Genomic DNA, 16,346 nt, shown 5'->3' with positions numbered 1-16,346 from the left:
TTGTAGCCCCCTTGCCAACGATTCTCTCTGACCATTCGGCAGTCGAGAGTGTTTACGTCACTAGTTTAGCATATTCAGCCCGGTTGTTGGCCCGGTAAGAACCTCCATTTTGGAGGGCCAGAAAAAAGGTGAAAAGGTAGCCCTGAGCCGGAACTACCCCTAGTGGAAAAGCAAAAAAGCTTAAACCGTGCTACGTGCTGCAGTGGAAAAGCGCCATTAGTGTACCCCTGATCAGTCCATATCAGGGGGTCAACTCAATTTCATGGCGGGCCACATCAGCATTATGGTTGCACTAAAAGGGGCGGTTGTAACTTTAAGACTATATAAATATACATATATAATATATATAAAATAATGTTTTACATTACATTATTGCCTCTGCATTGGATTATTATCGGTTTTGGTAATAACTTAATAAATAACTACATCTGAAAGCTAACCCCAAGATATTTTTCACTAAAGTTGAGGAAAACTGACTTTTTTTAAAGTCAACCATGACCAATATTTTATCCTGAATGGTGACAGGCACGAGGTCTCCAGCTTCCCTGGGGTCGAACACTATCTCCTCTGTGCTTTTAACATTTGGGAGAATAAACCTTTACATCTCTTCATAATAGTCAGGTCCCTATCCTTAAAAAAAAAAAAATCAAGATAGAGGATTAACTGAGATTGAATGATGTGATCATTATGGTTATATCTTCTACACTAGTTTGTGTAGAAGGTCAAAAAGGAAAGAGGAACAGACACAGCCCTGGGGGTCTTCTGTGCTCAAGGTTCTAGTTTCTGTGAGAGTTCAACAACTGCTGACCTAAAAATAAGTGGTACCATCCAATAAGGAGAGGGCTTGTGGAAACATCTTATGGTAAAGTGATGGCAGCTCATAGTAACTTCTTACAATGAAAAATATAAAGTTAATGCAGATGCTGAAATGCAAAACAACTTTTCAATATAATTATGCAGCATAACCATGTCAATTCTTAACCTGTTAAGTGCTGAGCCTGTTTTCAGGTCTCAGGCTCGAAAATGACATTTCCAGAACAAATGACCATAACTACACTTCTAAAAAGGGGAAAATTAATAATCTTTTTTCTCAAAGTAATGATAAACCTGTGAGTTGGATGTAGAAAAGTCAGAATCAATATAGATGTTTTTTATTTTAAAGAAAATTCAGATTGAACATAGTAAAAAACTGTAAATTATAGTGTCCGTCCAAAAATCATGTTTTACTTGTAGTGAAAACTAACCTTGAATGATGGCATGGTAGACTAAAAGCTTTAGGAATCCAAAGTACAACATATAATAAGTACCCTGTATCAAGATTGATGCAAAACAAGTGACATTTGACCTTTTTAGAGAGGTTTAGCAAAACAAACTCCACCTCTGGGGTGATTTGGGTGGAAATGGGCGTTTTTGCCGTTGCTCTGGAACCCATTGGTCGATTTTGATGATTGACATCTCTTTTGAACCGTTAGAGCCCATAGAATCAAAGGGGATTTTCCACATACACACCAACGTTACCAAAAAAAAGTCTGAAAACTGAAATCTGAAAACTTAAAAGTAGGTTAATTGCTTATGGATGATCAGAAATCATTTCAAAGTGACACAGACACATTGGATTAACCTTTAGCAGCGTTTGTATCGTTTTAATGCCATTGAAGACAACTTTTGATCAGACATCGACTAAGGTAAGACATAATGCCGTGTTCGCCATCTAGCGCCACGTGTTTTGATGTCTGTTTTTGTTAATATTGTCATGAGTTCTTATCATGGAATGATGATATAGATACCTATCGATTCTGTGTATTCTCACGATGCTAATCGATATGTTGGATGTGCAGTTACGTAATAAGGGTGTTATACCGTGTTTTCTGTGCAAACGCCGTTAGCATTTTTTCGCTCCTGGCTAATTCAGAGGCTCAGCGTTAGCTTTGTGGTTTTTTTTGCAAAAAAAGCTGAGTTTCTTCCCGTTACATGGATATGAAACATTCATATGTTATTAAATATTAAGAAGCCCTCAGACGCCGTTTCCTGCAGATGACGCGTTTTTCCGCTGGGGCGCGGGTCGATGGGGTTCAACAGGTTAATGACTATCCTACCTGCATATGTGGTTTCATGTGTTTCCAGGTCAGTGAGTGTGACAGGCCCAGGTTGAGGTAGTTGAGGCACTGCTGCAGGACACGAGGGGTAACATACTGCTTCTGTCTGTACTGGTCCACCACCTTCAGCAGGACCTAGACACGCAACACACACACAAATGTTGTTTGATGGACTACAACGTAAAGACACCATCAAATCCTGGATCAAACACTTGCAAAGCACTTTAAATTAACTTTTTTTTTTTTTTAAATGTGTTACATAAATAAACACTGTGATATTGATAACTGAATTAAACTAAAATGTTTAAGTCTTAGGAACACATTCTTACCTGCTGTATGCCCATTGCGTATGTCTTTAAGAAAAAGTCTGCAAACTCGTTATACTCCTTTGTCACATTGCCAGGGCTTCCATACCTGTAAGTGACACGAGAAGTGTTTGAGTTCATGTAACTGTCCCTCTGCTTACCAAAAATCTGTCTTTAGTGAAGTGAGAGCAGGTCTGGACCCACCGTTCAAACAGTCTGGTGATGATGCGTAACGCCCACTTCTTACACTTCCACCATGCCAGATCAGGACGGTCGTCCTCATCCACCTCTAGGGTCTCCTAACACACACTTCATTTTAGATATCCAGCATATATTGTTAAATAAGACTTCTCCTTATAATATGATAAGTTAGCATGTTGTAAAAGAAAGTTCCTTTTGATGTTAAAACAGGATTGATTGAGCTTCTACTGCCCACTGCAGCGGGAGGGGTCTGGGAATAGCCAACCATCTTTAGTGAGGTCACAGTTACCTTGACCACAATTCTAGATGGTTAATCCTAGAGTCAGAGTAGACCTGTGTCACAAAGTCCATTGCCAGATCAGAAGCACACACATTTAAGTAATTGAGAGTGAAGTCATTGTTGAGCTATTTCCTATCTAAATACATATTTGAGAGGATTGCTGGGCTTCAGAATGGATGGCAGCATGCACACATCACTGTGTTTACCAGTGTCATCCACCTTGATCAAGCTTCAATTAAACTTTCAGTTTGCCAGACATCGGATCACTCTCCAGTCTCCATCACAGTAAGTAAAACTAGTAGTACAAGTGGCCTAGTGTGTGTGTGTGTGTGTGTGTGTGTGTGTGTGTGTGTGTGTGTGTGTGTGTGTGTGTGTGTGTGTGTGTGTGTATGTATGTGTGTGTGTGTGTGTCTCACAGCTGGGACGCCTCGGTCCATTATCGCTCGAAGGATTTCCATCCACTGAGTCATCACTGTGTTGTTGATCAGCTGGAGAGGCAGCGAGTACTGTTGGACATCATCATCATCATCATCATCATCATCACCAGAAATGTTGTTGTTTGACCATCAGGGTCACCATAGCATTCCCAGTGCAGACTTTAAAATGTATCAATTATGAATTTGAGGGACACTTGTTCAGTTCTGACAGTGTGACAAATGAAGTTGATCTTAATACTGCAAGTGTTGCTTGGATTTGGAACCAACAATGCAATAGGAAAGACAAGGGTTTCATTTGGGATTGTTGTTTGATTAGTTTCTCATATAACTTCAACTCCTAATACACTAACCCCTCACCCCTATTCCACCCAGCTAAGCACTTCTTACTTTTGTTGTTATTTTTCTTCTTCACTTGTGTAAAGCGCTTTGAGCACCAGGAAAAGCGCTATATAAATAACATGTAGGGATGCTCCGATCGATCGGTCACCGATCGAGATCGGCCGATACTCACTCTCTACTGATCGATCGGTGCTCTCTAAACATGCAGATCGCCAGAGCCGATCGCATGACGTAAAATACATGACACTTTTCTCTGTGCGGCAAAACAAGCTCGCCAAAATGGCTTCACCGGTCTGGCATTATTTGAAGGTGTCCGAAAAAGACAGTAAAATAGCGGAATAAGCAAGGTGTGTGAAGCAGAAATCCTGCAGCTCCACCCGCTGTGAGGGACCGGTAAGCGGAGCGAAACACACAAGAGTTAGACCTAACACACATTTTATGTACCTCTGGAACAAGCTATACTAGTTATAAATATATTTATTCTTCACTGTCGGCTCACTCATTACTGGATCAGTGAGCTGCATGAGACGATACTGACAGGCTTTCAGGAGAGAGAGAGGGAGAGAGGAAAAGAGAGCACTTCCGCTCATTTCGCCCGTGTTATTATTATTATTTAAATGGCAGATTTAAAGTGATGTTTAAATCTTCCATTTAGGCCCCGCCCACTCGATCGGATCCGCGATCGGTCTCGGCCGATACCGGCCCCAAAATTGTCGATCGGAGCATCCCTAATAACATGTATTATTATTATTATTATGTACAGAGGATGTCAAAACTGAAGAAACTGGCATGATTGGTGAAAGGGTGGCAGACCTAATGATTATTCTAGATTATTCGAATGATCCAGAATGAGAAACCTTATTTTGTATGTTGCTCGGATGTATTTCTTCTAGGGCTGTCAAAGTTAACGCATGTGATTAATCTCGAGACTTTAATACGCACTATTTTTTTTTTAACTCAAATTAATCATAGTATCCAGTTTAGACGGTACCTCCCTCAGTATTTCCAGTGCGGATTTTCACCTGGGAATTAACTAAGAGACAGGCACATTAAACTAACAGGATGACTGAGGAGTAGGGTTGGGTACCGACATCCGAAATTTCGATTCCATCGGTGTCGTTTAGAAATGTTAGTTTCGGTTCTGCTTATCGATGCATCTCGCCGCTTTCTGTACTGTTACGGGGGTGGGGCGGGACGTGTAGCAAGCACAGTTGGGAAGCAAAACTCGGTTCTGAGTGAGTAAGAACAATCTCTCTCTCTAATAATAATAAAAATCTTGACCTCTAACTGCTTTTAGCATCTCATTCTTCCATACCTGCATTTGTCTTTCCACCAACAAAAAACTACAAATAAATGTGTTCCTTTTAAACTTGTGTTTAATCCGATTAAATATTTTGATATTCCCAAGAACAGCTCTTAAGACATTACGCTTCTGAATCAAGTCAAGCTAAAAAAAAACACACATGAACACATGCACACGCACACACACCTGTACGAGAGCGTGAAAGGTCTTAAGGATCTGTTTCTGGATGAGGACAGAGAAGATGGTGGCATCGGCCAGCAGCTGGCTGATGAGCTGCTGAATCCTCGGCAGAAAGATCTGCATTGCTGCCAACAATGGTTGCCTCTCATCTGCCTTCCTGTACCTGGAACATGTAGATATGCAAGTATGCACACAATCAATAATAGAATGGATCTCTTCTGCACATTTTTTTTTTTACTTTAAGCGTTCATTTCATCTCCTGTTTATAACTTCTGCTAGTAACTTATTAAGATGTTCCTTCTCTAATCTGTTTTGTAGGGAGAGATTTTGAAGTTTTGTTTGCCATTGGGTGCTGCTGTTGTGCATCCATGCCACTGTTGTGCAGCAACCCTACGGCTGTCTGAAGCCGGCTAGCATTATTGGTGGTCATATTTACTGATTTGAATATGGTGCAACTGTCACGAAACCTATGTCCCCGGGGATTAATAAAGTATTTTCATTGATTGATTGTACAAAAAGTAATGTTTTAATAATTGTAATGGCAATAAAATGCCTGATCGTAATGAGACTTGTGTGTTGCCAATTAATGCTGCTTGATTTGGGAAAAAGGTAACAAATATTTTGACTGATATTGTGTTTTTTTACACACACTCATGGAAAAATATATTGAAATTATGATTTTGTACAAAATAAAATATTTTTTATTTCATACCTGCAAACTCACAAGATTGAGCATTCTGGTAAACTACAGACTTATTGAGCTAATTTCTTCTGTCTTTTTGCCTGCATAGACTTCTCAAAGTGCTTGTTGGTATTTGTTTCAGAGGAAAAATATTATTTGTGGTTCACAAGGGGCCTTTGCAAGTCAGAAGGAGGACTTCTCCATCATCAGGAATCAGAATATGTACTAAAGTAATAACCGAGCCTGTGTATAGAGTTAGCTGGTTATACTATAGCAGCAGCTGTTGTTTTTAACAGATCTAATGAGGGTAAATAGTGTCCGCCCTGCACGCTTCCGCAGCACTCGGACAATCTAGTATTGTTGTTTGTGCTGGTAAATGTGACTGGTCTTCCTAAAGGTATTCAAGAAGGATATTTGTATGTGGTGTTGAGGCTGGATTTTTATTAAAGGGGTAGTTCATTCAAATTGATTATCTTTGCTTTATATTGGAAATAACAGAGTTCAGAGTCATTCTCCCAGCATGGGAGCCTCCTCCTTTAAACCTGTAGTTGTGATGTGAGGGCTAATGACTCCCCATGAGGGTCCTTCTCAGCAGTGAGGTGATGCAGATGAAAATGAACAGCTTACTCACTCGTATGTTTTGACCAGCTGGTAGAGAGCCAGCAGGCTGCCGTACCAGCTGCCGCTGCTCTGAGACTGCAGGTACGCGCCGATCTTATCCACTATGGCTGTCCAGCGGCCTGGGAAGTCGTGTTTGATGACAACTCGCAGACACATGGTCAGCTGCGAACTGCGGACAGTGCATAAACATATGAAGTCAGTTATTGTATTAGTCAGGAGGAAAGTGTATTCTTTCAATGCATACAATTCAGGTTCCCATTGTTATCTAACTATAAAACTAATCGCAATGTTTAAAACCATTTTATAGATTAACAGGCCTATCCATTACAAACACTACAGAAGAGATGCAGACATCTGTGATGAATGACAAATATGTGTGCTATATATGTGCAGCCATGTTCTGTCTATTTACCGTATTGACTCAGGACAGCGAATGATACCCTCCACTAGGTGGTCTCTGATTTGCTGCCGGTCGTTCTCGTGGATGTTGAAGGGAAAGACCACTTCCCCCAGAGAGGGCTCCCTGTCCTGCCAGTACTGACTCACCATGTTCTTCAGGTAGATGGCCGCTACACACAGAGACAGACAGACACAGTCAGAACCCTAACACTGTTAGGAGAGCAACACACACAACACACACCACACACACACACACACACACACACACACACACACACACACACACACACACACACACACACACACACACACACACACACACACACACACACACACACACACACACACACACACACACACAACACCACACACACACACACACACACACACACACACACACACACACACACACACACACACACACACACACACACACACACACACACACACACACACACACACACACACACACACACACACACCTATTGATCCAACAGGAAGATATTAAATGTGTATAAAAGTGAGCATGTGCCAGCCGTGCCACAGCCTGTTGCAGTGGCTCCTGCTAGATTTGTAATAATTTTAACTTTATGCTTTCTTAATTGATTTGGTATTTTTCTGTTAATGACTTTTATTAGTCATTTATTAAGTTGTGCTCTCTCTAAACTTTGTAGTAGGGAGAGTTTTGTTTGTTTTGATTCGCCGTTGATTTGATGCTTTTGTGCAGCCACACCAGTGATGTGCAAACTAAATGTGTACTTTTACTCCGAAACATGAACCAAACTGACTTTCAGTGGAAAAGGAGTATGTTTGGGGCAGTGTTTACACATTCTGACAGAATAACTGTTTAGCAGGGATATGCGAAGCAACCAAACAACAGTGTGAGGTTATGGACTGCTGAGCCTTACCTGCCTGGCGAACAGGAAACTCCACCTGCTCCGACACGATTATCTGAAGCAGGGTGGGGGCGAAGTTGATGATCTTGTACGACTGCAAAACAGAGAAGTAGCATGAAACAACCCATTTTTGGTTGGATGAATTTTCTGATGAATAAGTATCACCAGGTTTCAAATCTAAGATTGTGAAACATTGATGATTGTGAAATCCAATGTCAAAGAGATGGTTTACTGTTAAAGGTCCCCTATAATGCAAAATGCACTTTTTGATTTATTTTAAACATAAATGTGTCCCCGGTGTGTAAGGAGACTCACAAAGTGTCAGAAAATAAAACCCTCTCTCTTTTCCTCCTTACCCAAATCTCTAAAAACGGGGGAACAACAGAGCTGATCCAGATTTGCGTCCGATATGACGTAATATTGGAAATGTGGGCGGGCTTTACACGAACGGCCCTATCAGAAACATCCCTGTATCAGACACAATGCGTGACGTGTTTTGGAAGTAATATGGTCTGTGTTCAGGGGCGGACTGGCCATCTGTAGAATCTGAAGAATGTAGGAGCAGATATCTCTGCTCCGCGCCGATCCTATATGAGTTTGTTTTAAAAGAAGGAAAACTCAAAACAACCAGGATAGGGGTTAAACAATAATCTGTTTTAATGATAAAAGGTAAGAATACAATACACTTCTCAAAGGGGTAGGCCCACCCCTGCCCTGGTCCTAATGCCGGGAGAACATCCTCATCTTGACGGCAGGAGGAAAAAGAGACCGGACACAAGGACTCAACAGGAGATATTGTAAGAACAACGTGAGGAGCTGTGTGGATGGTCCTCCCATACAGGTCATCTATTGGCCCATATACAAACGATGGGCTAACGTAGCGTATCAGCGCGAGCCAGCAGAGGACCCGTAAACAAGAGTCTCTTAGTTTGTAGCAAAACACATCTGGTGTCCGTTATCACACATTCTTGCATAGACTTTCACACACACCCTTTCTGCACATTCCAGAGACTTGAGTTGTGTCTAAAGAATATTCCCTTGCTCACATCTTACTCCAAATACAATGGTTTTACTCCTCATATCTCCAGCTTCCTTGTTACACAGACTATTATTATTGATACAAAGTAATTAAACACACACATCTACTTATTCAAGATATGTAGACTTCCCTGACATGCTGGAGATCTTAAGAAGAATGCCTCCTGTCCTGCATAACTGCACCCCCTTTATACAGAGTAATAAAACATGTTTAAGCTAACTACTCCACAATGTTGTAGCCATTTAGTACTCACAACCTGAAAGAATAAAACAGAAAGAAATCAACAAAACACAAACACCAGTATAATTGAGCACTTATACAGCCTATGGCTACTGCTACACACACACATTCTACTGTCTATAGCATATGTCTATATATAAGGATATTTCCTCTCTGTCCCCTCCACTTCTCAATGACAGGGAAGTTTTCACTCTTCATATCTCCAGCTTTTTGTTCATATAAACTGCTACTATTAAATACAAAGTAATTAAGTACACACATGAATATATAAAAACACACTTCTTATATATCAGGGGACATTAAGATGAATATACCAAAAATACGCTGTATCAAACTTTCACTTAAAACTTTCAAGTTACTTCAATTTTCGCACAAGAACCACAGAACGGCCGGTCGTCAAGGGCCGTTGACGGCCGGCCCTTTAAAAAAAAAAAGTTGTTTAACGTCATCATTTAAGTTGCGCTGACGGCCGACAGAGGGCAACAGCGACCACTAATGCAGTTGTGTGGTTCTTATCTGTCAAATAATCACACACGAAGAAGCCAGTGCGGCCACGCAAAGAGAAGGGATTAGACGCCGCGGCAGACAGGGAGAATGCAAAAACATGGATACAAATCAAAGAAAACGGAAAGAAAAAGGTGGGGCCGAGAAGGCAAAAGAAAAAAAGGTGAAGTCACTCGCAGGTGAAGCATATCAATGTCGCAAATTGACAGACCTTTTTGAAAGCAGCGCTGCTAGCCTACAAGCACTATCAGCAGCAGCTTAGAACAAGAGCAAGATGATGAAGAGAATGATGAGGGCGCGAGTTCAGATATACAGCCAGCCTCCTGCGTTCATGATGAGGGACAGAGTTGAGCTGCTGGAAGAACCAGCTCAACTGGCACATACAAGTGCAGGGCAAGAGGTGGGTGAGAATTATCCCTTGAACTCAGTGGCGTTTTCTCCTGGAGGCCAAGGGAAGCCAGGCTACTCCTGTTTTTTTGGATTGTAGTCATTTTAATAAATAAATAAAAACACTTCATTTAGTTTCGGTAATTATTCTGCCGGCCCATCTCTCCCCCATTCTCATTGAGTATTTTACAAAGAGTGAAACAGCGCCCCTCTAGATGTTATGGTGAAACAGAAGATTGCACTCTCTGTTGCGAGAGGAGGCCAGCCGAAATTGGCTTCCCTTGGTGAAAAAAGATTGAGGGATTGACCAATCAGATGAGGCTCACGTCATGCCTCACAATCCAATAAAATCGCATTAAATTCAGTTTGTACTGTAACTGTCATCACTGCCCTTAGAAAGTAGCAAGCAACTGAAGCAAGTGCAATTATGGAGGGTAGAGATTTGGAGTATTTCATCAAAAATAATTGTACTAAACTTCCGCTACAGCAGCAACTAAAAAGGAAATCTGATGACAGGCCAATGCCCAAACTGGAGCTGTGTACAGAGAGGAAAAAAGGAGCGAATCGGACATAAAACTTTAAATAATAAATAGCGGATTTCTAACATTTGACATTTCATGTGGCCGGACTGGGTCAGTTTCCAGGGCTGAATTTTAGTCCCAGTCCGCCCCGGTCTGTGTTTACATTAGCAAGCATCACTAACACTCAGAGCTAATGCTGTACTGGAGAGAATATGTTTAAAGAAGCCGAATATAAAAAAGGTAAACCTGCATGTAGGGGTGGGCGATATTGAAAAATATGTTATCACGATATTTTCAAGCAGTATCACGATAGACGATATATATCACGATATTTTTTCATGTCGGTTATTATGGTTATTTTTCAAATTACTTAACAGTACAAGCACCTACAAGGTAACAGAAACTAAAACAAAAAGGAGTAACAGACCAAAATAGCATTTCAAGCTGGTTTTATTTCTGAAACGAACAAGTGAGCAGTGAACATCAATAAACATGAACATCAATAAACATATTATTATTATATAACAAATATAAGCCAACAGAATCAAACAAGACAATAAATAAAGTGCAAAACTGTCTGAATCCTGACTAGGAAAAATATTTTCGACTGGGCACCTGGTACCGTGGGTCAACTGTTTTCATCAGCCTCACGAAACCTTTGTTTTCCACGCTCTGTATTGGTTGCATATCTTTGGCCACATAAAACGCCACCGCGTCAGTTATGTCTTTCCACCGTTTGCTAGTCTTTTCATAAGGAGCCCCTTTATGAAATGCCTGACCTATGGTAGTTTGTTTTGGTGCAGTCGCTGCGGTAGATTGTGCATTCACACGCGGGGGACCTTGCACTCTTACAGTCTCTGCATGCTCTTTCTGGTGCTTGCGTTTGAGGTGGTCTCGTAAGCCCGACGTGTTGCCATCTGTCGCTTTGAAATGTCCTTGTTTGCACATTTTGCAAATGACATTTGTTTGCTTCGTGTCTGTTGTCTTATAGCCAAAATACTTCCATATCACAGACGTAGTGTTCTTTTTGGGGACTAAATCTAATTGTTCTACATCAGAATCTGACTCTCCGTCCATTATTGCTGTGTGTGCAGACTGTCAACAGTGTATTTCCCGCTGCAAAGAAAGGGGGCGGGGACTTTGGGGAGCGTGTCAAACAACTCGGACTGAACGAAAGCCAGAGGTGCGCTGACATTGTGAAATCGATCGGGCTTGATATATGGTGAAATTAAAATCAGTAGGTGAGGCTGGGGGAGCGGGAGGGTAGAGGCTCTCCGTCCGCTGTCATAGCCCCCTGCGCCGCACACGGAGAGCCTCTTCCCCTCCCGCTATTTTTTTTCTTCAATTTTTTTTTTTTTTTTATCACGATAGGACAATATCTCTGAAAAAGCATATCGTGGAGACCTAATATCGTCACGACGATATATATCGTCATATTGCCCACCCCTACCTGCATGAGAGAAAGCGTTTGAAATAATGCTTGATGTGGTTTGGAAGAAGTCTGACTTCAAAGGCTGTAACACACGGAACATGTGGGTGGGACTAAGAACAATGACAGATTACAAAAGAGCAGCAGGGGGGTGCTGCGGGACTGTCTGCGTGCGCCAGTGACGTGCGGTGAGGTTTCATGGCTGGTGAAGCACTGACTCTTTCAGAGTCAGATTTACAAATATTATATTTTGACCTCAATCGAAATGTTAGGTTATTTTAAAAGCTTTTTTAGTCTGATGCTTCGATTCATTTTAAACAGACTGTTCAACAAAAGGATACCCAAATCTAAATATTGGATTGTTCTTTCTTAGTAAGATCCCATTTTTCATTCCAATTGTGGTCTTACCTTGACTTGAAGATGAAGTCCATGCTATTCCTTCTGGACAACAATCTCCTTACATTTTTGTAAAGTCCTCCTTATCTTCCTCTAGTTTAAAAGTCTAGCTTGTTGTTTGCGTCTGCGTAGAGAATAACAGTAGCAACCAGAACCTGTGGGCTCACGTGCTTCAGTGCGGCAGAGGTTATGGCTGCCTCTCCTGGTGGTTTTTTCATTGCCGTTGTATGATGAGACCAGCGAGCCTAAATATCATATATACGTGAAATAAGTTATTAGAGACTATGGATCCATCCATCCATCCATCCATCTTCCCCGCTTATCCGTGGTGCGGGTTCGCGGGGGGTAGCAGTTCCAGCAGAGAGCCCCAAACTTTCTTTTCCCTGGCGACATCAACCAGCTCTGACTTGGGGATCCCAAGGCGCTCCCAGGCCAGCGAAGAGATATAATCCCTCCACCTGGTCCTAGGTCTACCCCTTGGTCTCTTCCCAGCTGGACGTGCCTGGAACACCTCCCTAGGGAGGCGCCCAGGTGGCATCCTAACTAGGTGCCCGAACCACCTCAACTGGCTCCTTTCGACGCGAAGGAGGAGCGGCTCAACTCCGAGCGGCTCAAACTCCGAGTCCCTCCCGGATGACCGAACTTCTCACCTTATCCCTAAGGGAGACACCAGCCACCCTGCGGAGAGAAAACCCATCTCAGCCGCTTGTATCCGCGATCTCGTTCTTTCGGTCATGACCCATCCTTCATGACCATAGGTGAGGGTAGGAACGAAAATGGCCCGGTAGACAGAGAGCTTTGCCTTCTGGCTCAGCTCCCTTTTCGTCACAACGGTGCGGTTTTAAAGCGGACTGCAGTACCGCTCCCGCTGCTCCGATTCTCCGGCCCATCTCACGCTCCCATTGTTCCCTCACTCGAGAACAAGACCCCGAGATACTTGAACTCCTTCACTTGGGGTAAGGACTCATTCCCTACTTGGAGTGGACAGTCCATCGGTTTCCTGCCTGAGAACCATGGCCTCAGATTTGGAGGTGCTGATCCTCATCCCAGCCGCTTCACAACTCGGTTGCGAAACCGATCCAGTGAGTGCTGAAGGTTGCAGACCGATTGAAGCCAATTAGAACCACCATCATCTGCAAAAGCAGTGGTGCAATCCTTAGTCCACCGAAACTGCAGACCCCCTCCCCCATGATTACCCTCGAAATCCGATCCATGTATATTACAAACAGGATTGGTGACAAGCGCAGCCCTGGCGGCAGGGCTCTCGACTAACTTTGTTCACCATCCTCCCGGAACCGTCCCGGAATACAATACAAAACTGCCCCGCCCCCTCGCACACAGACGGGAGAGAGAGTCTCGTCTGGATTGGAAAGCTCGAAAATACATCATAGACGCATGTTGAATCTTAATATTACATATTAGAAAAGGAGTTGGCGACGAAACTAAAACTGCGATATAATGTTTATGTAGCAATAATACATATGACATATAGCAGGGGTGGCCAACCCGCGGCTCTCGAGCCGCATGCGGCTCTTTGCCTAGTTTCATGCGGCTCTTCAGTTCATATCGAATTTTATATGTGTGAGTTTGGGGGAGGAGACACTGACTCCTGACTAGTGTTGCACGGTGTTTTGGTACCAATACTGAAAGGTACCGCAATACCCTGCCGTTAAAAACGTTACGATTCCTCCGTTTCATTAGTATCGGTACTTTAAGAATGACGGAGAAAAGTACTCCGGTGAGAAAGCGCTGTTTTAATAAGAGCCGTGTGTGTTCAGCGCTTCTGCTTCCACTCCCTGCACTGCAGCCGTGCCTGCAGCCCCTCCCTTCTCAATCACGCTCTAAGTCCCTCCCCTCTCTCATGCACGCGCTAGCTGCCAGAGCATGTGAGAAAACGAGAAGCATGGCTGCAAGTGGGAGTGCAACTGCCGCTGCGCCTCGGCCTGTCTGTGAGACATGTATTAATTGTATTTAATACGAATTCTTGTCATTTATTTTATTTATTGTTCTCATTGTTTAAAGTTTGTGTTATGGTATGTTCTGGTGTGAAATAAAGCACAATAATTACATTTAAGACTGTTTCCCTTTTTTAAGAAAAGTATCGAAAAAGAATCGGAATCGCAATTCTTGACTTGGTATCGAAACCAAAATGTTGGTACCGTGACAACACTACTCCTCAGAGTTAAACCTAATATTTAGTAGGTCTGTTAAGTATCGAATGCTGATCATTCTGACGTAATTTGGCCGGTCAAAGTTGTTTGGGCTCGGATAAAATCGCTCCGTTACTTTCGTCTTGTGTTACTTTCGTCCCGGCTCTACGTGTGTATGTGTGGTGTCATGTGTCAGTATGAGAGGATGCCAGCGCGTCTAATTTTGATGTGGCCCAAGAGCCAATCACAATAATACCTGCGATGCGGTGAACCAATCACCTTTGAGGGGGGGAAAACCTATCGTTGATTAAACATTATCCAGTGTTTCTCCTACCATTGTCTTGGAGGGGCGCTGCACCCCGCCAACGGAGCCCCGCGCCCCCCCTGAAATTCAAGGTGTTTAAAAAATATATATAATTTTATTTTTTCTAAATATATACATAGCACCAAATTGCAAATAATCTATAACTACTGTCACTTTTCACATTGAACATGTGCTCTTTTATTAAATAAACTAAACGCTTTCATTTCAAGTTGTGAGTTTAGTGTTTTTGACCCTAAGAAACACTGATGCATTAATCAATAACAATAATCCACAGCTCCTCTCTCTGCTCCAGAGGATTTAAAAAATATATATCCCAATGCCACAAAATGCATCAGTGACATGGTTTGAATCTTGTCTCCAGAAAACAAAAAACTGAAACAAGCGGTATCAGTGTGTTTGATGTGGCTCTTTGCAGTACATAGAAAAATGTGGCTCTTAACCTCTGACTGGTTGGCCACCCCTGACATATAGGCTATTTTTTAAATGTCTCGTACCGATAAAAAGTCCGATAACGTCGGAGCTTAACGTTACCACTGTCTTTAATAATTCCGGCCCGGGGCCCGTTTAATACTGGAGCTCGGTACCCATCCCTACATGGAGAGAGGCGCGGGATATTGCTAAGGACTAAATACGATGGAGGGTTCTCATCTCAGTCTTATTACCCATAGGGGATGAAGAGGAGTAAGTAAATAAAGAGGCCGGCACTCCAGGGTCTGGTTCTGCTGTGCATTTTTGTGATTAACGGTAAAACATTTTCAGAATTCCTCCACGGGATTGTACATCACTCAACCCGCGAATACACACACTCAGAGCCATATAAGATAAATATGGCGCTGCACACACTCAGTACATAGCTAGACCCTGAGGAATTCGCGGACACAGCTGTAGCTACGTAGGGTACGTGTGTGTGTATTTTGCGGGTTGCTAAATGTTTTGTGCGTGTGTGTTTATGTTGACAAGGAGGTTTAATAACTGTGTGCTACACAAACGTGCAGTCAGTTTCATTTCATCGCCGTTTGTAGTAGAGTTAGCAGGGTATTTTTATTTTAACTCTCGTCCCAAAATTATTTTTTATCCTCCCCGACTAGGGGTTGTAACGGTATCCGTATTCGTCCCGTACCGTCACGGTTCGGACGTCACGGTTCGGCACACGCAAGTCACACGACGAATACGCCTTTTTTTTTATGAGTGGGAAAAAAGTGTCATTCAGGGCATTATCCACTACACTATATATAATCCAGGGGGCGGTATTGCGCCTAAAAGCTGTTTGCCAGCCGCCCTTAAACAACAAATGAAGAACAAGAAGAACACAACAACAAAACGAACAAAATACAAGAAGAAGAAAAGTTAGTATGGCGATTTCAGATAACACACAGGGAGCTAGAACCCACCTGCTTATTTTAAATCAGCTGTGTGGGAACATTTTGGGTTCCCTGTGGACTACAATAACGATGGAGTGTACGAGTGTGGATCCGGACGAGGACGGTGTGTCGCCGTTGTTCTACAGTGGTGGCGGTATGCTAATGGTAACACACCGCCAAACATGCTAAATCATGTCAAGAAGGCATCACCCAGATTTGCCAATCACCGGAGCCCGGCAAAGACAGCAGCAGTTC

At 42.7% G+C, this 16,346-nt stretch overlaps 1 protein-coding gene across 3 annotated transcripts in view; it reads right to left on the bottom strand.

Moving 5' to 3' along the window:
• Positions 1-16,346, bottom strand: part of ipo8 (importin 8) — a 69,693-nt gene that overhangs the window by 38,902 nt on the left and 14,445 nt on the right. For 2 of the 3 annotated variants that reach the window (XM_034197247.1, XM_034197248.1), the window contains exons 2-9: positions 7,752-7,833; positions 6,857-7,013; positions 6,455-6,613; positions 5,148-5,304; positions 3,299-3,388; positions 2,606-2,700; positions 2,426-2,510; positions 2,097-2,231 (exon numbers count right to left, since the gene is read on the bottom strand). In XM_034197247.1, the coding sequence (XP_034053138.1) occupies positions 2,097-2,231; positions 2,426-2,510; positions 2,606-2,700; positions 3,299-3,388; positions 5,148-5,304; positions 6,455-6,613; positions 6,857-7,013; positions 7,752-7,833 (960 nt within the window). Of the gene's footprint in view, positions 1-2,096; positions 2,232-2,425; positions 2,511-2,605; positions 2,701-3,298; positions 3,389-5,147; positions 5,305-6,454; positions 6,614-6,856; positions 7,014-7,751; positions 7,834-8,095; positions 8,503-16,346 lie in introns of those variants that run through there. The other variant, XM_034197249.1, reaches the window with a different exon arrangement.

Source organism: Gymnodraco acuticeps, unplaced genomic scaffold, assembly GCF_902827175.1.
Source record: "Gymnodraco acuticeps unplaced genomic scaffold, fGymAcu1.1, whole genome shotgun sequence".
Lineage (NCBI taxonomy): Eukaryota > Metazoa > Chordata > Actinopteri > Perciformes > Bathydraconidae > Gymnodraco > Gymnodraco acuticeps.
Note: the sequence above shows the minus strand (reverse complement) of the source record. Positions and strands in the feature narration are given on the sequence as shown.